Source organism: Gordionus sp. m RMFG-2023, chromosome 3 (assembly GCF_954871325.1).
Source record: "Gordionus sp. m RMFG-2023 chromosome 3, tfGorSpeb1-WG-v2, whole genome shotgun sequence".
Classification (NCBI taxonomy): domain Eukaryota; kingdom Metazoa; phylum Nematomorpha; class Gordioida; order Chordodea; family Parachordodidae; genus Gordionus; species Gordionus sp. m RMFG-2023.
Window position 1 is genome coordinate 19,432,421 of NC_088777.1, and position 26,129 is coordinate 19,458,549.

General features: G+C 26.4%; 1 protein-coding gene across 3 annotated transcripts; it reads right to left on the reverse strand.

Moving 5' to 3' along the window:
• Positions 1-3,438: 3,438 nt before the first annotated feature.
• LOC135927689 (sodium- and chloride-dependent betaine transporter-like) lies at positions 3,439-26,062 on the reverse strand. Of its 3 annotated transcripts, XM_065463847.1 has the most exons (18): positions 25,997-26,014; positions 25,697-25,951; positions 25,423-25,463; positions 22,539-22,935; positions 21,748-21,882; positions 21,341-21,470; positions 15,463-15,561; positions 15,169-15,301; positions 14,007-14,141; positions 13,214-13,317; positions 12,679-12,803; positions 11,792-11,904; positions 11,213-11,347; positions 10,704-10,803; positions 5,971-6,068; positions 4,971-5,144; positions 4,465-4,636; positions 3,439-4,149 (listed from the first exon to the last, which is right to left on the reverse strand). In XM_065463847.1, the coding sequence occupies exons 2-18, from the start codon at positions 25,809-25,811 to the stop codon at positions 3,443-3,445; spliced, it is 2,913 nt and encodes a 970-aa protein (XP_065319919.1). In that variant the 5' UTR covers positions 25,812-25,951; positions 25,997-26,014; the 3' UTR covers positions 3,439-3,442. The 3 variants fall into 3 exon arrangements, with proteins under 3 accessions (XP_065319919.1, XP_065319921.1, XP_065319920.1); XM_065463848.1 differs by having other exon boundaries at positions 4,065-4,205; positions 25,697-26,062; XM_065463849.1 differs by lacking the exon at positions 4,465-4,636 and having other exon boundaries at positions 3,999-4,149; positions 25,697-26,062.
• Between the last annotated feature and the right edge of the window lie 67 nt (positions 26,063-26,129).

Below are 26,129 nucleotides of genomic sequence, written 5' to 3' on the forward strand. Positions count from 1 at the left end.
AATGATAATAATCATGATATTGATAAAAAAAAATGAAATTAATTAAATAATATTTTTTAAATAAAGTATATTACTTTAAGAGTAATGAAACCAAACTGATTAAATCTCGACTTCAAGGCACTATGAAAAACATTTTTCTAAATTATTTGAGAATTCTCTCAATTGAAGTAACATTATTTACAGAATTAGATATTGATCATGTTATAAGTATTAGAGGTGGGCGCGGGCCTAATTTTTCATTCACGGCCCGCCCGCTCACGGTGGCAATAATATCACGCCCATTCACGCTCATCACTAAAAAATTTTCGACCCGACCCGCCCGCTCACGACAAGCAATATTTTGATTCACGCCAGAAAATTCACGGTGTTCTTAAATTTTTCAAAACTATTGCTATAATTTTACACTTTTTTGAATTCATTCTATTTATTTCTCTAATTTCATAATCCATATTAATAACAAAAAATAAATACAATCTATAAATCGAAATTTATTTAGAAAAAAAAGAATGTCCATCTTTTTTTTATTTCAATTGTGTACGCCTTTCCTCTAATAAGAGATTGGCTACAGAAAATAATCTTTCACTAGAAGCCTAACTTGTCGGGGTTGACAAAATTACTCGCTAATTTTCTCAAAAAAGGAAATGAATATTCCTGCTTCCAAAACTTTAAAATATTGTCTTGTTATTTATCTTATATGAATCTTTTAAGTTCATCCTCACAGCTTCCATCGGCGATATTGATGCTTCATCAGAATTATCTAGAAATTCTCTAAGTTTTTTATTTAGAATATACGGTCTTTTATGAGCGTAGGATGAATTAGGAAAGTGATAGTTAGTATTGATCATTTAGAATATACGGTTTTTCGTGAGTTTAGGATAAGTTAGGAAAGTTATAAATGATAGTTGGCATTGACTTATGCATATCATCTAATTTTATATCATTTAGCATTTTTAAGATTGTTTTATATATATCGTTTTCTTCTTTTATTAAAAACTTAAGTCTTTTGAAATTCGGATCTAGAATTAAGCCTACCTTATGTAGTGGCTGCATAATAATCTTTTAAAAGAAATCTTGTTCTGTATTTTAAGGTTTTGATTATTATTGTAGCACGTTGAGAAGGTTAACAAAATTTTATTAATTTTTGTTTCCATAGACAAATTTCATTTACTGTGGGACGGGAATCTGCTCTCAGATTATCCGAGCATTCTTCTCGTTATTCTCGCTATTACATCTTGTTTAAGGGTGTGGCAGTTTGCTATTAGCTGTAGATTGTTCGAAATATTGTAATATTTTTTTACACCATTTATATTTAAGGATATTTCAGTTAAACAATTGTCAAAAATATAATGCAAAATATTATTAAGTATAAGACATATACATGCTAGCGTTTCATCATCTTTGAATGCACTTATAAGATTTGCTCATCACTCACAACTATACATTTATTTAAGTAATTTTATACTTCTGTATATTCTCCTAAAATTGAATTGATTACACTTATAATTTTGACGTTTTCTTCATCCATTGCCTTGGCCAAAACAAATGTTTTTAATTAAAATTCTGATAATAAGTCCTAAAATGGTTAAAAAACTTAGATTTTTATAGTCCATCAGTGATTATCGACAAGTAATTATTATTGATCATGCTTTTAATCTTAATTTTATTTCATGGTATATTTTTGGACCTATAGTATTCATGAGATTTTTATAGTTCACAACTTTTTTATTTTGTTATCCATATGTAACACCAACATTTATCTCTTGGCCTAGCATTAAAATCCTTCACTTTCTGTTGCATGATCTTTACAAATAAAATATAACTGACTTTTCTGTAAAAAGTTTAAGCAAAATTTAGCATAAAACACCTAAACATAAAAAGAAAATAGAACTAACGAAATGATACCGGATGTTGTTTATAAAATGCGGAAGATTTTTAGTTTATAAATTATTCTTTTTTTAAAAAGAACTAAATTAAATAAGAAAATATATAATATAATTATAAAATTGCAAATTTATATTTATAAAAAACAATTTTAAAATTTCCATGATTCACCGGAAATTTATGTTCACGCCCGGGGAAAATTTTGGGAAGGCCCGCCTTGGAATTTAAAATTTATTCACACTCACGCCGCGTAATTTCACGGCCCGCGCCCACCTCTAATAAGTATGTTTGCAATTTCTTCCATTAATTTATCAAAATGATTAATTTATTATATTTGTTAAAGAAAATTTTAATTTACTTTAAAAATATTTATAGATATACTATTTTAAGGTTACCTCAAACTCAAAAAAATAATAATGGTGTATGCATTTTACATTGTTTGTACAATGGCAAGGTAAGGCTAAAATTTGCATATTCCATGAGGATATGTGGCTTCATAGGCTATGAGGGGTTTAGGAGTTACTGATCTGTCGAATCCTATGAAGAGTTATCAATTTGATTTCACTAGAGTTTTTTTCAGCAAAAAAAATCGGCTCTCAAAATTCCGTATTTTCTTGGGGCCTCGTGGGCCCTTTGCCCACTTGTCTTTATGGGCATCCCGCTCCTGTTACATGACCCTTTAGCAACACAAGTGATTATAATAATTTAATAATTGTATTTGTTCTCTTTTTGTAACGCTCAATGAAATAAATTAAAATTCTTCCATTTTACATTTTATTCAAGTAGGTCATTACATATTTTTTTGGATATAGTTAAAAATTGCAAATAAATAAAATTATATATAAATAAATTTAAGATACTTTGTAATTTATTTCATGATACAGTATTAATATCTTCAGAAGATGCATCGATAAAAAGATGTAAAATATCGGAATCTATTACAAACGGTTCTTTATTCTATTTTTATTTAAATATTAAAATCATTTATTAAAACTATTATATATAATGTCTATAAAAATGTTAAAAAAATATTTAAGAAAAACATAATTGAGTTCCTAAAAAGGAATAATAGTTAATTTGAAAATATTTGTATGTAGGTCCATTGGTTCAGGTTTCTGATTTGATTCTGTGAGTTAAGTTTATTAAAAAAGCTAAAAATGAAAGGAGCGAATCCGTTGGTAGACCTTGCTATTGGTGAGAATATAAATTACTTAAGCTTTTGTATTTTTTTATTCTCTGTCTGAGTAAGCAGTTTGCTATTAATATTAGTGGGAAAGGATGAGACATGTATTATCCCAAATAAGGGATTTAACTAGGGGATAGTTGTCAGGCTATTGGGTTGAGAGGTTACAACGTTCTAGAATATTCGGTATACGAGGCTTTTTTAATAGGAGGTTTAATAATTTGTTTATTAATATTGTTCCTCTTTAGGAGCTCAATTATGTTTTTCTTAAAATTAAATTTTTTTTAAACATTCTTTATTCTATTGTAACCAATAATAAATGACCATCATATTTTATTAAAATTTTACTTAATTTATTGTATAAATGTAAAAACCTAACTAAACCACTGTTTCTTTGTGGGTTTTGTCTTCATTATTGTCTTTCGAAATTAAAATTCGGCATTTCTTCTTTTTTGTTAACATATGATGAATATTATCCTTGGTCAGGAAACTTTGGTAAATGATACCAGGGTATTGGGGTGTATATTTATTATGTGGTTCATTCAAGCCTACCGCAAAAAGGCAGTTGGAAACCGAGTAAAATTTAGATATCATGGTGGGTTCATTTTTTAGATCTTTTCTCCCAAATTTTCTATTTAAAAGGTAATGATGATCTTCACTAAATTTTTCGAAAATTTTGTTTTTAAAAATATCACTTTTATTGTCTAACAGTTCCACGTTGTCTACATCCTTTACTTCTACTTCCTTTTTTGTTTGATTTTGAATGATATTTTTATTAACATTGATATGCATGTTATTATGTTTTAGATTTATATTTCTTTGATATTTACATATACATGTATGATTTGGTTTAGAACAACTTTCTATATTCAATTTTAAGCTTTTATCATAGAGACTAATTGCATTGTTAGGTATATCTTTAGTTAACTTTAATTTCTCTGCAGCTAAAAGTTTTCTCACATCGGGCATAAATCTCAGCACGAATTCCTCGGGGTCACACGCTGGAGATGCTTCATGTTTTATAGACTCCTTTTTATTATGATAGTGTCGTAGAGAGAAATTATTGTTTAAGCGTCTGTATTCACCTTGATAAAACAATAAACATATTGATAGCATCTTTTCTACCTCCAAATTTCAAATTCTGAGATAATATTAGTTAAATTAAACATGAAAAATAAAAAAATAGTTGAACCATTTTTACTAAATAAAGTTCCTATGCAATCTTGAAAGATTCATGAAAAAATTAAAAATGGAGTTTGGAGCTTACAGTCTATTGAGGATGTATTTAAAATGAGAATAAATTCATTTTCGCATAAATTTTATAGGGTCCAAAAGAGATAAAAGAATATTGATAAGAAGATTTAAAACATAATGAATTATGATAAAAAAAACTAATCAACTTCTCTTATGATTTTGTTGGGGTACTAACTCCTTTGTTAAAGGTACAGAAGGCTCTTGAAAAAATAGGTTAAACATCAAGGGTCTTAGTGTTTTTGGTTCTTTAATTTCGCAATGTCTTGAAATGGAGATTGCCTCCACACTCATTACGGAATCGAACGTATTTTTGTATCTCTGATTTATTTAACAAGAATTATCACATGGATTTTTTTTTAAACATGACTCATATTTTATATATGTTGTTAAATAATACATTCTTCATAATAAATTTTTTTTTATAAATATTATTTCCCTCAGCCTTGCTCAGGGGAAATTTAAGATCAGACAATAGGCCGAGCAAGGGGCTTATAATATGTTTTTTGTTCTGACTGACCAATTTAAATTCTATAACAGATGGAAGTTGAGTTTCCAGCCTATAGTATAATTCACGAATAAAATGTAAATCATGGCGGAAACTAATGTTTTTTTTAATATTATACAACTTATATTAAATTAAAAAATTCTAAACCTGAGTCATGGTCATATCTTTAGTAGGATACACCCGAATTATAAAGCCAGACATCACCGAAATGATTGGCATGAATGCTAAAAACCAACCTAGACCAGTGGCCCATTTGGGATAATTGTATATATCATCGTATCGTATGGGGGTATGTTTTGCAACGTGGAAAAACATAATAATCTATAATGATGATAAACAGTTAAATGATTAATTTTCATGGATTTTAGAACGCCTCTGCTTAAGCGATCTGTAATTATTTAAATCTCGTTTATTGAAATAATACATCAATTATATGTTTTTCTAGATTAAAATAAACAATTCATAAATATAATAATATATCAATTTTAATATTTTTCATAAACTAAAAAATATAAAGTTTATTTTATTGTCCCCATGAGTGTTCCGCTTTTGCTATTTTTTCCTTTAAGTCACTATAAAATATTAGAAGTTTGCAAAACCGGCTCGAAGGCCCTTACTTTTACGAAATTTTCTATTTTTCACTTACACTTCTACTTCCAATTAAAGTTGCGCACAAACTCATGACGCATCTGGAGGGACAATAACGAAAAATGTTACATATAGTTCAAAATATCCCATATTACACCATTTTAGAAACAATTTTTATTATGTAAACATAATTTCTAATATATAACATATTTTCCTCTTTTTAAAATGAAGCCTAATTTTCTTTTCATGTGAAGAAAGGGTAAAAGTTTTATCAGTGGTTAACAAACATAATTATCGGTGATCCCTTATTCCGTTTAAATGATCCAGGGAAGACCTTGTTTTTTAAAAAACTCATATTGTTAATCAGCAGCCACCTTTAAAAATGTACGGATCCATTATAAAAAATTTTTTAACAATAAATTGAGGTGGGGGGGGGGGTTCGTAGACTATTATATTCTTCTAAGTAAATAATTTTATGTGATTGGTGATCAAATTATTACTCTTCTGTTAACTTTATTTACACAAGTTGAGTATTTAAGAAAAATAAATTTAAACTTACAATAATTATCACTGGAGCAGAATACCAACACATGATAATGTACAACGAAGGCTTGTGATGCGTAAAAACTTGAAGTAAATAGGAGAATTTGGACACTCCTTATAATACATAAACATATAATGTAATTTATAAAACATTTTATTTGTCAATTATATTTAGACATGAATATTTAACAATTAGTGGGGAATGATATTACATATAGACATGAAAGGATTTAATATTATAATTTTTATTTGACAATAGCAAATTTTCAAAAATATATAAAATATATTTCCGACTAATTATACCTCATTCGCTAAAAATAAAATATTCAATTATTTAGAAAAGGGATTTTTTTATCTTAGTTTATATGCATAGACATATAATATATAATGTATATAGACAGCTTATCGAGCCAAATTATAAAACAAAAACGGTCTTTCATCTTTGATTTCACAATACTTAACATAAGAGAGAATCCAGTGACCCCTATGCTTTCTAGGTGATAGAAACAGGATACCTCCCCCTCCTTGAAAAATACCCCCCTTAAAAAAGTCAATATTTTTGATTCCCAAACCTCAATTATAAATTACGATAATTTTTATTGCATCAATTTTTAATATACAATATAATTAAAATGTAAAAAAATACATACCTAAAATATTTCTTTTAAAATAAATAATTTAGATAGGGGGAAGAGAAAGCGAAAGAGATTCGTCAATATTTAATTGTTTAAATAGATTTTATTCCATTAATAAAATGTTTAAATTATCTAGAAAATGGTACTATGAAGTCTTGTTTTAATTAGTTTAATTTTATTCATGGCCCTTACGGCAGTCACGAGGTAGTAGGAATAGTTAATATTTATATGAAATTGATAAATTAAGGAAAGCAGAAAAATTTGAAAGTAAACGAAAGGTATAATAGACGAATAGTTTCTCTAGTTTGAATCAAAGTTTTAACATTATCATCAGACGAAGAAGGAGCTAAATAATGTATTATAATTATTTTAATAATAAATTTACAATTCTCATAGTTTGACAAGTCTTTAGATTCTTTAACCTCTAAATGTAATAATTACATTCTCCTTTTTAGCCATCATAAAAATATTTTGAAACTTAAACATAACTTCAAAAATTTGATTCGAATTCAAATGGTAAAATCAGATATCCTAGATATCATCTCTAACAAATGTCTTTTTCACCATTCCCTTTGGTGTAAAAAATTATGTTTGATTTAAATATTTCATCGGTTCATCTTTTAAAAATAAATAATATATTTAATAATGAAATTAAATATATAGATATACCTTTCCTTTCTCGATTATAATGTTTCAAGACTTGAACTTTCAAAATCAAAAGGTAGATTTCTCTCCTTCATTAAATGCCTTTGAAAAAACATTTAAAAAATCAGTGTCATTATTTAATAAGATTAGATGATACATTAAATTCTCAAATTAATCAGGCAATCTTTTCCCAATTTAATTTAGATTATTGCAAACCCTATTCGACATGGTTTGTAATTTTGTACAAGCCAAGTGTTATCAACAATATTTTATTCAAAACACAAAGTGATAAAATAAAATTTTCTATTCTAAAAACTATGGCATTAGCCATGATAGAAGTAGGAGGTATTCAGAATCCTTTTAATTTGTTGAAGCTGACCTCAAATCATCATGAATTATAGAAAAAAAGCTATATATTACAATAACCAGCTTCTATTAATATAAAATAAACATTAAGATAATATTACCGAGTGATATTCATGATGCGTGAAAATCGTTGCGAGCACTGCATATCTTTTAATAACATTGAGCTAAAACATTTCTTAGTTCTTATCAATTGGCATAATTGAACAATTATTAAATTTAATCGATGACAATAGCATCAAATTAAAGCTGTCTTTGAGGCTTCAACTCTAATCAAAGCTTATAATCTATTGATTCTTTCACTCAAGTTTGAAGCACAATCATAGCTTTGCCCAACTAAGAATTCAAGGGGTAGATTCATGGAACCAAATTTGCAATATATTTTTAATATCAAGCCCAGTAGTGTTACCCGTACATTATATATCAATTTTTCAACCGGCTTAGGCGTTTACCATTTTCAATATAACTTATTATCAAAGTTATGGCTTCTAATTTCGAAACATCACATGTATCATCAATAATTGAAAAACTTCTGCTAGATTCAATTTCCTTATAAATTTTTTATAACCATATTTTTCATGGTATTTAATTTATATTATTATACGATAAAAAATTGGAATATCGTTTGGATTTTAATCCATTTTGTTTTATAACCCTTCTTTTTTATTCATTTTTTTTGTATCAATAATTTGAGAACATTGTAAAATAATTTTTTTTTAAGGAGTATATCTACAAATTTTAAAAAGCAGTTGCTTCGTACCCCACCTTTGTAGTGGCCTCTGAATAAATCAATATATAGGTTTAAATAGGGATAAATAATATGATTGTCATGTTCTTATATTCGATTTATTATTAAATTAGGTTAGTGAATATTTTTTTAATCACTTATAATTTAGTGTTTAAATTTTTTTTAGTTTGATTTAAATTTTTTTTACGATATTTATATACATGAATAAATTATTTACGGGAATATTATATATTATTCATCAACAAGCAAATTTAAGGTACTGAAAAATTAGTTTAAAGCTTATCAATTATTAAACTTAAAAATGGGATTTTCAATAAAGATATTATCCTAATTTTATGGTTATTATTTGTCTCGGATTAATAAATAATATTTTATATAAAAATTGAATATAAAATTATTTTTTAAATAATATTTAATAAATGATCATTTATCTACCAAGTTGGCGTGATTTCATTTTTTATTATAGTTGTATAAATTTAGAATTATAGTAATAGATAGATATGCTTTAAGCTTGTATTTTTAAATGATATTCATATATGCTATGCCCAAGATTGGAGGAAATAAATTTTAAAAGTTTTAATGAAAATAAATAAGTATTTTATCGAAAAATAATAACATATTTAGAGAAATTTTAAAAGTTTCTAAATTTAACATGATTTTGTTAAAATTTGTAAAAGTATTGTTCCCAATTTTTAAAAATAAGTTTAGGATATAGCCTTAAACGCTTCTTCGTAAATGTATCAAAATACATAGATTTTGTACATAATTTACTTGAAAATAACAATCATCTATGATGGGCACTTTTTATCGTAATGTTTACGAGTAAGCAGTCTAACGTGTCAAGATTTGGAAGACTAAGATAAAAATCATGCACTAAAAAATTTTCAACTCGCAAAGGGTTCTAACTTCACTTTTAACTTGAAAAATTAAATTTTTATAGCATTGTCTGCACTAGAGGTCTGCAATAGGCGGGTTAATAGCCCACAAGCCCACCCATCCAATATTTAAAAAAAATTTAACCTGCCATTTAATCCAAAAATTTTTGCCCGCCCACCCTTTAGTCTAAAATTATTTACCCACCCACCCATTATTTATAAAAAAAATAACCCACGCGGCCATATAAAATTTAAATAAGCACATTCTTTCAATTTTTTAAGCATCTAATAAAAAAATGATTTAGTTTCAGCGATGCATCCCTACAAATAAGTTTTCTAATTTAGGAAATTGTTATATTAAGCATAAAAAAATATTCAATTTAAACGGATAAGGAATTTATTTGATCTGATAAAATATTTATGTAATAATTAATATTTATTGATACTAAAAACTTTCCAGCAATGCTAATTCCTCGTTCAGAAGAAGTACAGGGTGCTGAAATTGACAATATTTTTCTAGATATTCTTGATAGCCCTGATAAACTTTTTTCTTATCGGTTCCATCAAAGCAGGATTACCGTTTGATGTATATCCTCTATTCAAGTGAGATTATACAAAAACTTGTTACTTTAAGATTTAAATATTTTGTTATGTAATTAAATAATGCTCTCCTCTGTAACAACTACATCTTCCCCTCTGTTGTTTAATTTTGAAGTGGATGCTATCTATTTCAAACATTGCATATATAATTTTATAATCTTTAATTGAATCATCTTTGTTTTTGGGGAAACTGGTAAAATCAAATTTTTATCCACGTCTATGTTATATTCTTCCCATGCTAATCAAATTCAACAAGTTTTGGATATATTTTTTACCTGATCAATTTCTTCCGGCAACAACATTCTCAGTTATTAGTACTTTGGTATTAAAAATGTTGAAATTTTAGAGAGTATATTTTTTTTTAATGTTTACTTAAATGATTTTAAACAACAAATAAAAGTTATAAATAACCCGCCCACCCATAGTTTAAATATTTTTCTTAACTCGCCCACTCATCCGTTCTTTAAAAATTTTAATACAGACCTCTTATCTGAACTACGAACCGTTCTTATCTGAATTTTTAAAATTTTCCAACAACTTACAATTTAAATAAACAATTGAAAAGTATTTTTTTTAATTTATTATGAAAATTTATTAATAAATTAAAATTCTTAAATTAATTTATCTCGCCTGATCAATTTAAAAAGTCAGATATGAGGGTTTGTAGTGTTGCCGACAATATGCTTTTTGTGCAATGATTAATAGTCTTTCTAGTGTTAACTAAATGGCATAATATTTTTAATAACTCTTCCGTAAAGATCTAACCGGAGCTAGAATTTTAACGTATAATCAAAAGATAATATGTAAAATAACGAATCTAATAATTTGGTTTTCGTAATTTAATGCTTTTAAATGGAAATAATATATTATGTAAAGAACTCACCAAAAAATAAAACTATCATTATGACTTCGAAAAATGCCACGTGTAAAAAGGATATTCCAACGACGAAATAATCGATTAGATGTAGGTATAATATACCCTTCTATTATTTATTTATAAAAGAAGGTTTTAATGTCATAATTTCTTATATGTAACAGGAACTTCTACACCCCCCCCCCTCCCTCGAGCCAATGATATATTACCCCTTACCCCTATCCTACCCTCTACCAAATCAAAATAAATAGAAATCGAATATTTATTTAGCAAATAAAAAGAAATCCAAATACATTAGTGTCTCCTCCTTCCACTCCTTCAATTAAAATAATAATCTTGCATCTTAACCCTCCCCTTCTCCATAGTTAAAATTTCTGTTACATGTATGTCTGTATGTTTTCATTATATTGTAAATGATCAATTATAGAAAACTTATAAATCAGAATGAAAAAAAATGTAATTAAATCTATCCCTTTTCTTAATTCCTTTAAAATACATTTAGATTTTTGGTTTTATACCCTGGCCAAAAATACGAGTCCTATTAGGTATGATATAATACAAGCTATCAACACTAGAGATTGACGTCCAGGCAAATATTTATCAAATAATTTGACATCGTAAAAACTTGTTACAACCACTTCAACCATAGCGAACTTAGTATATAAATGAAATAAAGAATTTAATCGATTTAGTCAGTATTTCAACATATTTTTCTTTAGAATATTAATAGAATATAAATCAGGAATAATTATTAATATTCCTAATAAGTTGAATATAATTATATGCCTATATTAAAATTAAATCAATCTTTAAGTGTGAAGCTTTATAAATTTTAGAATATATTATATAATAATACCTCTATTTTATTTATTACTCCCATCAAATAGAAATTAGAGTAAGTCGCGTTAAAAACAGTTACATATATATTATTTAGATACTCCTGGGAATCAAAAAAAAGTATTACTTTACCAAGATGGTCAACGTAGAACTTGATCACATTTGGAGGTTTTAGTATAATTATTTTATAAAATAGTAATATTCATATATAATGTTAATCAATGACTCACTTAGGTGTCAACGTTATTTATTTTGCTAACCTGTCTATCTAATCCTAAACATATCATCATGAGGAAATACAGGAAGGCCCATATTTGCGTGTAGGGCAAAGTTAAAAATACTTGAGGATAAACCACGAACACCAGCCCTGGCCCTAATTACAATTTAAATATATTCGTAAAATCTTTATCCAAATAATGTTTAAAAAAATCAGTGAATTAGTAAGGAAAATGATTATATATCCTTCTTCATTCTTTATATTTCATTTTTTTGTATGAAGGAATATTTTAGATAATCAATCACTTAGCTATCATTTGAGAGTTTTAGTTATTAATAAAATTTTGAAAGGGCAACATTTTTTCTCCCTTAAAAATATCTGATATAGTCTTATTAAATAAATTAACAACTTCTAGTTATAAATTTGGATTACAAATTTAATTAATAATTTTAATGATAGAAAATTTTGGTAGATATAATTAGTCATTACGGTGTTTTTAATATGAAATCAATATATTAAGTAAAAATTTGGGAAGCGCAGACATAATTTTAACTTTTTTATAAAAATTTAAACATATTTATTATGTTAAATAATACTGTACTTCGACAATCTTAATCAGCGTCAACTTTTTAAAAACCAGATTACAGGTGGCGTATCGATTTTAAGCGGAAATCACAAATATTTTAAAAACAATTAAATCAACACTGAAAATGAATGATTATTGCATTCAACATCATTATCTTTATCGATTGCTTTTTGCAGACATAATTATAAAAATAGCCGAGGAAACTATATTATAAAACTTCCAAAGTATAATCATCTCGATAAAATGAGATTTTTTAGCTCCCTAACATCTAAATCAATTATGAACTGATCAGCAATGTAGGAATTAACCTTATAAATGTTTCACTACATGTAGTAAATTTTAACCTTGAGTGATGGCCTCCTCTATATCGTGATTGTTTATGTAAGCTATGTGCCCGATTACGCAATAAGTAGTAATCATGACGATGATAGAGATAAGGGAGCTTGATAATGACATTACTATCGAATCTCTTCATAATTATATTATTTAAATTCATAATAAAATGAAATATAATATCTTACTTTTATATTTGAAAAGTAATGCAAATTATATTTTGATTGGAACTTTATGGCTATCCTCAATTATAACGGAAGCATTCCTTTGAAACCCTAATTATAAATATTTGGCAAAGAGAATTATAGGCTTTTAAAACTTGGGGAATGAAAAAATCTTTTTAAATAGTATGGCATTTCTCAATTTTTATAAAAAAATTTCTAAATTTTGGAATTTCCGTCCCCTTTTAAAATCAATAAAAAGGTTAATAAAAGTTATCTTTTTTTCTTAAGATTTTTTTTCTCTAATGATATCTAAAATTTGGTTCCCCAACAATATTCTTGATATGCTACAAACTAACTTTAGCAAATTTATTACTTTAATTACCTAAAAATATTATTGTTTTCATCATTGTAACTGGCCAAAGCTATTAATGACCCGAAAGAAATACCGAGTGAATAAAAACTCTGAGTTGCGCCAAGAATCCAAATCTTAAATTATAAAATTAGGTTAAATAACCAGTTAAATTATATGAATATAATATATTGAAAGGGAAGTTATTTAATTAATCTTTTATGTATAGTTTGAAAATAGGGGTATGAACATAATATGTAGGCATAGGAGCCAAGAGGGAGGGCGTGGAAACCCACTTCCCTCGGAAATTCATTTGATTTTGTAAATATCATTTTAAGCCAATAAAAATTAGTTATATAGAATATGTTACTACGAAAATTGACACAAGTAGGTATAATTTAATAAATGTTTAAAATAATGACTATAAATCAAAATTTTCAAAAAAAGCCTTTTAATTAAAAAATGAACACATAAATTATTTCTTTGTAAGTGCAACCTGGACAATATTTTTAATTTTTGGAAGGTAATTACGCCAGGCATAAGCAAAATTTAAAAGTGCAATATAATATAAAGAATGAAAAAAATACATAAAGTTTCCATGATAAATTTGTAAAATGCATTAAAATATTTAAATGTATATGGAGACCTATGTCGATTAATATTTTTAAGTTGCAATTATTTCTTATTTTAATCAATGTTATATCGAATATGTTATATTAAAGGATAAATGCCCACTAATTTTGATATAAAACGCAATCTAATTTGAATACATAACAGATTTTTTATTTTTTAAATCAACATGTTATTTATTACGACACATTATTACCTCCGGCACTAAGAGTTTGCTCAGATCTGGCTTGATTAAGTAATTCATCCCTAAATAGGCCCCAGGTAGCATTGCTGATTTGATAAGTAATATTATAACCACGAGAAAAGGCACTGTCGCAGTTAGATAAAACGCCTGAATTAGGGTTAAATAAATAAAATTTAAATAATAGAATTTTATCTTTTAAATTATTATTTCAAACTTGTAAAATTAAGGTATCATTTGAAACCAATAAAGTATATCATTTCACTTTCAAACTTTTAAAATTAGCAAAAATACTTGACATGATAAATCATTTTAAACTTTAAAAATAAAAAATCATCATATAGATTCTACGAGTATCATTTCAAACTTGAAAATTATGAGAATTTTTTTTAAAATATTTGTCATAAGATTGATATCATATTATATGGTAAAATGTTATTTCATAATTTGTTAAAATTAAAGGTAACAAATGATTAATATTCCCATTTGAGTGGTTAACACTATAGCCTATTCACAATCATAAATAGCTTAAATCATCCAAATCTTTTAAAGACCCAAAATCTTTGTAGTTTAAATACTACATGCTTCTTTTCATTTATAGTTCAAACAGAAATCTTAACCCGTAAATTTTGTTAGCAGACTTCTAATATGTTTACAGACCGAGTGATGGCTATCTTTACTATTCTTCACCATAGAGATAATAAGCGATGACAAAAGAGAGGAGCAAAACTAAGTTAGGTTTGAGAGTTGATCAAAAATATCTTAAATCCTGTATCGCTATGAATAAACAGTAAGATTCATATGACCTGACTTCTTCTAACTAATTTTTAATAAGGTGCTCAATTTAATATCTTAAAGAGCTAACCCCTCCCAATTTAGTAGATTATATTGACATATACCATTTGTGTAGCCTGGTGGTACAACTTTACTTGGAATGCAATAATTATTTATGCAATGTTCGAATATGGCTCACCATTCTTGCTAACATTTTGGTGCAGAAACAAGTTTATAGTAAGATACTTTCAAAATTTTACTATTAAAAATTTATTCCTCAATAAAACAATTTATTCTTTTATATTTTTGATAAATAAGAGTCCTCAAAGTATAGGACATGTAATGTAAACCGTGTAAATACTTTTTATATATTCTTCAAAAATATTTTTTGTAAATTGTATACTTTTCCTATGCTTTTAACGCCTCTCCGTATCCCAAAGAAAACAATGACCCAAGCCAAGAAGAGTAATATTGCCAATTCCCATTGAATATACTTGTATTTATCATTATCGTTCGTTACGGCTAATACTCGCTTTCTTGAATTATATTGTTAGGTTTAATCATATTAAATTTAATTAATTTAAAGTAATAATAAAGCCAACATCTAAAGCGATTGAATTTAAAACAATGTATATTATTGAGTTAAATTATTTTAAGAATTATTTATATTTAAATAATATATCTCAAATTTTATTACTCAAAAAATTCTTGGGTTGAAGGCACAGTCATGTTCAATCGTTCGTATTTTGCATTAGGTACGCTAAGGTCTAATGAATAACAACTTTTGGTATTCCATCTAACATTATGTATATAATATCAATAATATTAAGATTTTATGAAAGACATGTCCCAACAAAAGAATTATAGATCCCACCCTAAATAAGAAGTTAAATATATATAATCAAAATATAGTCTATAATTTAGCAAAACAAAAACCTAACTCTAACCTAAATCCTAAATAAAATTTACTTGATATTTGAGACAGATCTCACTAAAAATATTGAAATTGGCATATGTTAATATTTAATTTTAATATATTTAAGAATATATTATTTATTCTATTATATATGATCCGATTTGTAGCCTCTATTCTTTTTTATATGATAAATTAGATCAGTCCATTTTTAAATTGAAAATACAATTTTTATTTTTTATACCAATATTTTTTTTAAAATGATCACCCTTTTCCTAAATTCTATTTCTATATTTTTCGCCTTTATTAATTTCATCTTAGTAGAAAATAATTATACTCTTTTTGATAATACATTACATTAGTTATCATTAATGAACAGTAAAAAAATATTTTAAATCAATCCCGGATTATCACTGATTCATTTTATCCAAAAATTATAATTCACATTTCTATGTTATAATAATTAAAAATTGATATAATGTATAATGATAATTTAGATTTTCGTAAATATAATGGTGTGGATTCGTATTCGAGCATGATTTATATTAATTAACTTACAAACAAGATTTACATATAAACTTTAAAAATATTTCATGACAAAATTACCTGACATTCAGAGGCTGGGCAAAGCGAGGTAATTTATAAAAAAAATCGAACCAGGCCAGACAATGCAGGGCCTCGCAAATCTCTGATTTTTGTAAAATTTTAATATACCAGCCCAGGTAAAAACCTTGAGAATTTTTTTTAATAATGCAATAGTACCTTCCATTCGATTGTGGCCAGCCCATCGAATCGAAGATCCACCCTCCCGTGCACTGCAAGTTCTCTCGCTGATGACAAAACCTCATCATAAATCTATCAATAACATTCTCCTATCTGCTCTCAAAAATGTTAATATCCCATCCCCCCTCGAACCAGTGGACCTTTCAAATGCCATCGCCATATGCTCTGATAATTTATCACTCAATACCTGGACTAACGGTCTTCCGCTGATTTAGGACTATACTTATGTTTATTTTGCAGCATCTCTCATAGTCTTCCATCGAAATGGTTGAAGTCCTTAAAAAAACAAATAGGCTCGCTTCACCAACACACCAACACAGTGGTCATACCAATCGTTACCAATACCTTAGGCATGTTCGGAAGTGAGGCTCTCAATTTCATTAATAGGAAAAAAGACAGATCACAGGGGATCCCAACGAAGGATTTTACCTTAGTCAGCATATTTCTCTCGAAATCTGCGGATCTAATTTTTTAAGCATTCACTTTTCTCTAGGGTGATATGTACCTTTTTTAATAATTTTTTATAGTTCTTTTTAATGTTTCTCTATATAAAATATATATTTTTAAAAATTTGATATTGTTCGTATCTGTATTTAATTTTTAAATTGAAACCGCATTTTTTTAAATAAAAAATTTGCTACCAGTTTTTGATTTTTGCTATTAGAAAATATATTAAAAAGCCCATTTCTTTGTATTTAAAGAGCATCTATAAATGATATAGTAAATTAACAAATTGAACAAGTTATTAATGATATGATCCAATTGCAAAATACAGATATCAATTTATAAAACGGTTGTAAAAATAGATAGTCCTAGAGGAGAGGTGTAAGAACCATATTGACATCGGGAAAAAATTAGATATTTATATATAGATATTAAAAATCTGATGACTTCGCAAAAAAATATTTAATAAACTTTGTAAAATTTTAACAGGTCGGGCTTGATTTCTTGTAAAATTTTAGCAGGCCAGACCAAGCCGGGAAAAAATATATAGGAATAGACCATACAAGTTTTTCAAAAATGTTAAGGCGCTAAAATGGGTATCTTTACTCTATATACTGGAAAATTCTGACAAAATTAAGTCGAAAATTTAAAAAAACGTTCAATTTAAAGTATATAAATTTTAAAAATTTCCCAAAAGCCCGCGTCAATGAAGCTAAACACCTATGAAATATATAATTAATTATGTTTATAATAGTGAATATTATATAATACCTTATATATTCATAAATCTTATCATAACATTTACTAGGCATAATAATTTGGTGTTCTCGTCACTGCACACAATTTAGTGTATATATTTCCCATAATTCCAGATGATGTTAATCAACATTTTAGGTTAAAATAGTTCATAAATATTCTTAAGGCTGCATTTTTTAGTTTTTTGCATATTTAAAATAACCATTCCCATAACCTTTAATCTTTTTAACCAAATACAGATATTCAAAATTATTCAAAATTACCTAGTTATTTGATAATTTTTAAAAGAACATCAATGTGTCCCAAAATTTCCAAGTTTCCAAAATGTCAGTAATAAAATGGTAAAGATGCATTGCAGTTGCACCATTTTTATATGGCTTTTAAAACATTACCGGAATGAATACTATAAGCCAAGCATAAAAGAAGTCTTTTTTTATAGAAGCTTTATTAGTAAATTTCCTCATCAAATATTGTCAAGACATATGGATAACATATGCTTAAAAGCTATCCTTGATTTTATTCTAAAATACTTTATTGATGACTATTAATTCATTCTTAGAAATTAAATTATATAATTGTCCAGAAAACCAGAATAAAAAATTATAACTATCAACAAATTATACTCCCTTGAAACCGCTAATGCTAGAAGTGTCGCTATTTAGAAGAAAATGGTCCATTTCGACGTCATGAGATGTTTATGGAGCTAATTATTATTTTAAAAAGCAAAACAATGTTATCTATAAAATGGATGCCACCTGAAGATTTAGATGGACTGGTTTGAATCCCCATTTGCCAGGCCTTTGGCCGGGCCTCGTCTAAAATTCTTATAATGTATTTTTTTATTTTTCCAAGATTACTGATATTTTGATTTTCAAAAAATGTAATATCTTTATATAATTTCTATCTAACTTAACAATGAGAACTAATTCTTATATATATAACAATGTTTCATCTTTATTTGTGCCTATGACTGTTATAACTAATATAGAAGACAGTATAAAGAAAAAAATTATTAGCAACATAATTTTGAAAGGCAAATAAAAGGCCGTTTGAGCGTAAAGTGAGCCACGCTCTTGGAAAAACTCTTTCTGACACTTACACCAAACCAATAAGTAGTACTTAATTAGTATATGCATTTTATGCTTTGATCTACTGGTGATTTTAAAGAGAAAAATAATTAATGGTAAAATATGAAAATATATCAAAATAATTGGCCTGGATTGCGTTACTATTTAGTGCCCATCAATAAATCTTATTAACGATAAAACAGAATTATAATAATAAAACCTATGATATTATGCTTTAAGTGTGAAGTCAGCCAAACTTGTGAGAGCATTAACTCTAAGGCAAATAGTTATGATCTCATTATATAAATTTAAACCTATTGATATAGTCCTAATTATGACGTTCAAGCTTTGCACTTATGTAAAACTTTACAAGTATATAAATTTTAGTTTATTGCTTCAATCGTTTGGTTGACATAAATAAAAAGTTTATTAACTAGCAATTAAGGGAATTTCGAAAATTGATATCAAGAAGTACTAAAGCAATCATAAAAAAAATTAATTTAATTAAATATATTAAAATTACTATCGTTATTTAAAAAAATCAACTTTGATAGTATTAAAATAATATCGCTTTAGCTTTAATACTTTTATAATTTAGTACATGCAAATTATAGCTTTTTTATCATAAATACATTTTTAATACTGTTTATTCATAGATTTTTTTAGGATTTTTTCTCGCAATTTTTTAAATATAGAGAGAAATTTTTGTAGTAATAGAAAATTAAGGAGGGAGTTATATTAAGATATGAAAGCACTCTTTTTCAATATTTACTTAATTACCCCCCCCCTTATTGACACCACTAGTTAACCAAATATGATTTTTGAGTTTTAAAATATTATGGAAAATATTAACTAGATTATATTCCATAAAGGATTTTGAATTTATTGCATTGTATTTTAAATATTTATCAATCTTTTATCATTTCTATACATTTTAAATATTAAATTAAAAAAATGTTTACTCTCTCTTCTTTCAAAAGCAACTTCTCATCAACAATAGCATTTTTAGTCACATAGTGCCCTATTTTAAACACATTGTGACTTTTTGCAAAAACATAGAGATCTCTTGCATTAGGTAAAATTATGTGTTTTCATAATACTTCATTATTGATATCTAGACAAAAATTGGCTTTCATTTCTTTTAAATTGATAAAACCTCCTCCTTAATTTTCTATTTCTATAAAATCCTCTTAAAAAGTATATGTGAAAAAATTCCTAATAAACTACGAAAAGACAACATTATTATTCATGTTATTATTTTCATATAATTTTAGAATAATTGAAAAACAGAATGCTTCCCATGGACACTGTTTGTATGGGATGCCTGATCTTTTCTATTTCAGAGTGTAAGAGCCTTACTAAATTACCAAATGGATTGAAAACATGTTTTCTTTACGGTCTATTTAGAATTAGCCCTTTCAAGGAATGCATTTTAATATTACATTCAGATTCGTGACAAATTTTTGAAGATATAATTAGATTCAAAATATAATGAGATTTTAACTATTTTACTTCTAAATCTATAGATTAAACCGATAAGAACAAATAATATTCTTTAAGATCTAAATCTATAGATTAAACCGATAAGAACAAATAATATTCTTTAAGATCATAGAATCGTAATCAAAAATATTTGGAATCGGAGAAAAAAAACCCTAATGAATTTAGAGGTAATTGATTTTTGAATCACAAGTTGAAATTCGATATTTAAAACAGTTTTATTTCGTTATAATTAATTTCATTGACCAAAAATTGATTGATGAATTAGTAAATGCTAGTCAGGTAGTACATAAGGACATAATCAAATATTTATTATTTCTATAATTTGTTTTAACATTATGCTAAACCAATTTTTCCATATTTCGACAATAATAGCTGTTCTTTAAACTCTCTATTAAGCGGTTTGAAGCATTAAAATAAACAAAATACGCGCTAATTATTGATACAAATTTCTGAATTAATTCCGGAGTTTGGCTTACTTCTTGCTTAAGGCATGATATCTTTTTATTTGGTTCATAATTCAGTTAAATTTTTGTCGTTGGCGAAGGTATTAAGTATTAAACGCAAACTACATTAGAAACTTATAAATCTTCCGCTCGGGAATGATGCCGATTTTAAAATTTTCTTCTTCTTATTTTACGAATATTTTCTACCCTTTAAACAATCTACCATACTGATTAAAGCAATAAATATACTAATCAAGCATTACTTAATGGTTTAGTAAAAATTTCAGAATTAGTGTTTCCAAAAGCTTGACGGACCTCATGCTTGTTTTAATTGTTTACAATTCTGCTTTATAAAACTGATTAGAATTAATATGTATGTATTAATCAGGCACTAAATAAAAATATCAGCGCAAACCAGATATTTAGATACATTAGGTCACAATATCTTTGTAAAAGGATACGTGACTAAAATAGAGCTATATTATTACCGCTTAGTTTGTTGATAGATATTTTAAAGAGATCGCTTTTGAGACACTTTAATCTATAAATCATTTAATTTAATAATTACAAGCGTTCGATCATCTCAATGATGTTTATTTTTAGATTTATGATTTAAAGCATTCTGTTTTATTTAAATAATAAGTTGTGAATTTCATTTCTATATACTTGTTTAAACAAGTGCTCCATGGAAGCGTACTTCCAAATGATTTGAACACATAAAACAAAGACCAAGTCACTATCACTATGTTGTAAAGGCCAACTACAAATGCTATCATAACCGAAGCAATGCCTAGGCCTAAACTTTCAAAAAAATATATTAAAATTAGAAACAAATTTATAATGAAAGCTGTGATAGTAGCATTTTTTTAAAGTAAAAACTAAACTTTTTTACATCTAGTTAGCATTTCTTTTAATTTTTTTATATCATTTAACATTGACTCCAATCAATTTCATTATAAATGACAATTAATCTTGTGACAATGAAAATACAAAAAATAATTGTCAAGTCAAGTTTTTACTTATAAAAATATAAATCCTACTAGCACATAGCCTTTAACTATTTAAATTAAAACCTTTGAACAAGGGAGAAAATTTCCAAATTGCAATTATAGGCCCTGCCTGGGCTAATTGACCTATCGCCAGTTCGAGATAGAGTAAAGGAAATCCGCATATTAGCAACATAATAATGTAAGGTATAAAAAACGCACCTATGATATTAAAAATAATTTGTAAATTTTTTCAAATAAATTAATCAACATTTTGTTAATTTAACTATCCATAATTTATTAATAAACAAGAAATAGTTTTTAATTTCTTTAATTTCAAATCTAAATAGCATTTTCAATTGAAATATTTTATTTTCCGTTCATCACTGTTTTACATCTATCTTACTAGTCAGTGGTGTGTCTGAAATTTTATTTCGAGGGGTGGGTCAAAATATTTGAAAAGGAAATATTAAATTATTAATATCTAGCATTAATTTTGAAGTGATTTTAATAAGTTTTTTTTAATATGTTAATAAAATTATATATAGGAAAAAGAGATATTTCAAAATAATATCGTTGTAAAATGCATTTATTATTTTGTTCTTTAGAGACATATTTAATCCCATTTTTAAATAAATAAATAATTTCGAGGGAAGAGGGGTACGCAAATTTACCTAGATACATTTTAATAAAAAGTATCCCTATTTTAATACATTTTAGGTATATCTTTATCAGTTATTCAATTTATTTTTATACTCTTTTATTTTATAGATTTGTTTGATTTATTCAAAAATTTGAATTTTAAAAATATATATAGGAAAAGTATCTTTAAATAAATGTGATTCTAGACTAATAGTATAAAGGAAAAGAGCTGTAACCTCCCCAATTATCGTAACATAGATAAGGAAATCTCCAAACGTTTGGAAGCCCCATGGAATACCCTATAAACGCCAAAAAAAGTTGTATCTTATTTTTCCAACTGACTCTCCCTGGTCCATGTCGTCTTTTGACAGGATCCTCCTCTAGATCTTCGTTATCATCTCCATATTCTGTATTATCACCACCCAGAATATCTTCTTCAAAATTTTCCACCAATTTTTTGATGTGAATCTTGGGCAAAGAGTATTTCCTAGGAGTTTTAAACGGTAGGATAGAAACTTTGGGCCTTTTTATTTCGTGTGAATTTCTTTTTTTCTGTCGATATTTATGAATATACGGTAGTGACGGGAACTGCTGACTTTGGGTCCCTTTGTAAGTATCGCATGAAGAAGGAATCTTTTATTATAAATAAGAATATAATTTTAAAAATAAATGCTTACATCTATGATGATTATTTTAAATTTTATTTACTGTCATATACTTTATAATATTCATTCTATGTGTTACTATACGAATATTTATAACTAGATTTTAGACAAGTAAGAATTAAAGTAAAATATTTTATTATGCATTAGCCCATTATTGGTCAATTGCTCTATCATACACATTTAATTTTTTTTATGAATACTGTTTATTTGGGACTAAGATATCTTATAAAAATAATTTATGAAGAATAATTCTTAGTGGGTTTTTTGACATGTTGGATAAATGTAACAATAACCAAATAAGAGATTTAAAAAAGGGTTAAATAAATTTATATTTTATTTTAAAAAAGCTATATTATATGTTATAGCTCAAGTTTTTTCCGGCAATGTATTATCTTTCAATTTTAAATCATTTTTTGTGCCGCGCTTTTTAAATTTAAAAATTTTAAAAATTTTAATCATTTTTTAAATTTAAAAATTTAATTTTATCGAAAATATATTCCATCATTTTTAGAATACCAATCTTATGAGTTGTAAACAATTTTGCAGATAACCTTTGGTTCATTTATAATTTAAATAAAAAATCAGAAAAACAAATTAAATTGTAATAAGTTCAGAATTTCATAGCAAATTTATATATGAAATGCATAGGGCAGATATTCCAAACATAATGGTATATATTTCCTTTAAAATCAGATTTTAAAATTTAAAAAACAATAAATGATTTAAGTTGGAAAAATAACACATTGCCGTAAAAAACAATCGTTAACATTTTACATATTCTAATAAATCTTACATGATATGAGAAAAATATATTAATTAATTATAACAAATGGGAGCACTTAGGGTGAAAGCAGTGGCTTTACTAGCCTTTATAATCTCTGGGAACTCAAAATTTATTTTTTAAAATTACATATTTTTTTTTGCTAACATTTTCAAAATGACCTTTTTAAGGTGTTAAAAAAAAATTCACAATCTTAAGGAGGCTCTTCAAATTTTTCAGCGGGCTCGAGCTCCTGTGCCCCCCTTTCCCCTAACAGGATGGGAGTCTATTGCAAACTTGAGTTTATGTCGAGATTAGATCATTTTATTGTCTGATGCAGATATTTTTTAAGTGTGGTATAAAATATTTTATTTTATTTTCATTATATTATTATCAAAAATCGGGAGGTCTAAAATTTTATTTATATTGTCTATAGTACATGATAAATATGGAAAATAGATTTCACATGTGTCTCCCATTTTATAAATACTAATATAGAAATTAGGAATAGTAAAAATATCACTGTATCTATGTGATTTCCATTAATCTCAATTTAATTGCCTTATTAGTTGAGGTTAAACTCTGATGGCAGCAATTTTTATGCGACTGATCTGATTATTTTTCAAAGATCCGAGTCTAAAAAACTATAGGGCCAAATAGCGATAAAATTAGAGGAATATTTTTTTGTATTTTAAGATCAAGGCCCGGCTGGACCGAATTCAATAAAATATAATAAGAGCTCAAGTTCATGCGACTCTACTTCTTTGTGTCTGTAATTTCATAATCAAAGCCCTCATTGTCTCTGACTTCTTTCGGATTTTGAGGGGTTTTTAACAATGCCGATTTGCAATGTTAATTTAAAAAGAGGAATTCGCTCTTGGATAGTTAGTTTCATCCATTATTATAAATTTGTATTGAAAAAATTAAAATTAATTTATTTTAAAAAATTTTTATATTCACTAGCTAAAAATATCACATATTTCAACAACTTAAATTTTTTATATTAATTCATAATTAGACACTTGAGTGGATATAATATTGAAATATGCAGACAAAATTATTTTTTTGGTCAGAGTATGTTTTTTTTAGATTTTTGGGTGGTAAAATAAGGGCAATGATAAACTATAGCAATTTACACAACACTCAATTTTATTAATGCAATTACAAATACATAATATATACGAACTCACATCACTCTCACTAATACCTTCAATCCTAACCCAGACCCTAGGATTTAAGAAACTAAATAAAAATTGTCCAGAGTTGGAATCGAAACAGGGTTGTGCACGCCTGAGTCAAGGTTTCTAACCTATGGACCACACTTGCCATTCCAAAATTACGTTTACATATATTATATATATGGAAAATTTTAGATATTCTCAAATATTCTATAAAAAATACAATGTTCATTACCCGAGAATTGAGTGTTATTATAATAAATATTTTATTTTTTTTTTTAAATAATTTATTAGAAACCCAATAGTATTTTCAAAATATAACAAGATTTTTTAACAATTTTCATACACTGTTGCTTGAAACACATCATTGATTAGTTATGAGTTAGTAATATATAATTTAATTCTCCATCTATTAAGAGAACCGTATCTCTCTCTTGATATAGATTAAGAAATTCAAAACAAAATTAAGCCCTAATTTTCCCAACGGATGGGGAACCCTATGAATGAAAGAGTATACTTTATTGTGCAAGTCGTCTATCTTGGATGGACAAGAAGCATCTGTTATATAAAAATAAAATTACATTACAATATCCATCATTCAATGAATTGCATCAGACATTTATTTTATACTTCACTATATTAGAAAGTTGATTTATGAACGACTACATATCGTTATCTTATTGAGACATTAATTTTTTAATCAGAAAAAGCTTTGTCTATTAAAAATTTCAATCATAATATTTATAACAAACTTATAAATTATTGAAAATAAAATATTTGTGAAATATAACTAGATGCTCGTCCATATGGCATTGTATCGTTTGAATCTCGCCGGCTTCCATTGGATTCTGATATATTTAGCTGTCCAACACTTGATCTTAAACCTATGGCTAAATTGAAGGACATGTCTTCTTTTTTCTTCTTTTCCCTAAGTTTTATTGAAGTTCATATTACGTATCTAAGAGAATATGGAATTTATTAGTGTCGCAGAAGGCTTCGATATCACATTTTTATTTTATAACATAGGATAGAAATCACTAATATTTCTAAACAACTAGTGAATCAGGATATAAGAAAAGCAAATAATATACTCAAAATTAGCGAAAGAGTTAACTTGATGATGTGAGAATTAAATTTTGTGGTATTTTTTCATAAATTTTAGAAGAAATAACAAAAATATAATTGTCATAATATTTCATAATTATTTTTAAAAGATATTATAAC

Excerpts from the sequence above, each read along its gene's own strand:
- LOC135927689 (XM_065463847.1), bottom strand. The coding sequence starts at position 25,811 with ATGTCCTTCAATTTAGCCATAGGTTTAAGATCAAGTGTTGGACAGCTA. Across the intron at positions 21,883-22,538 it reads ATGTTACGATAATTGGGGAG|GTGCGTTTTTTATACCTTAC; the intron begins GTTACAGCTCTT and ends TTAATATCATAG. Across the intron at positions 13,318-14,006 it reads GCAAACTCTTAGTGCCGGAG|ATTTGGATTCTTGGCGCAAC; the intron begins GTAATAATGTGT and ends TTATAATTTAAG.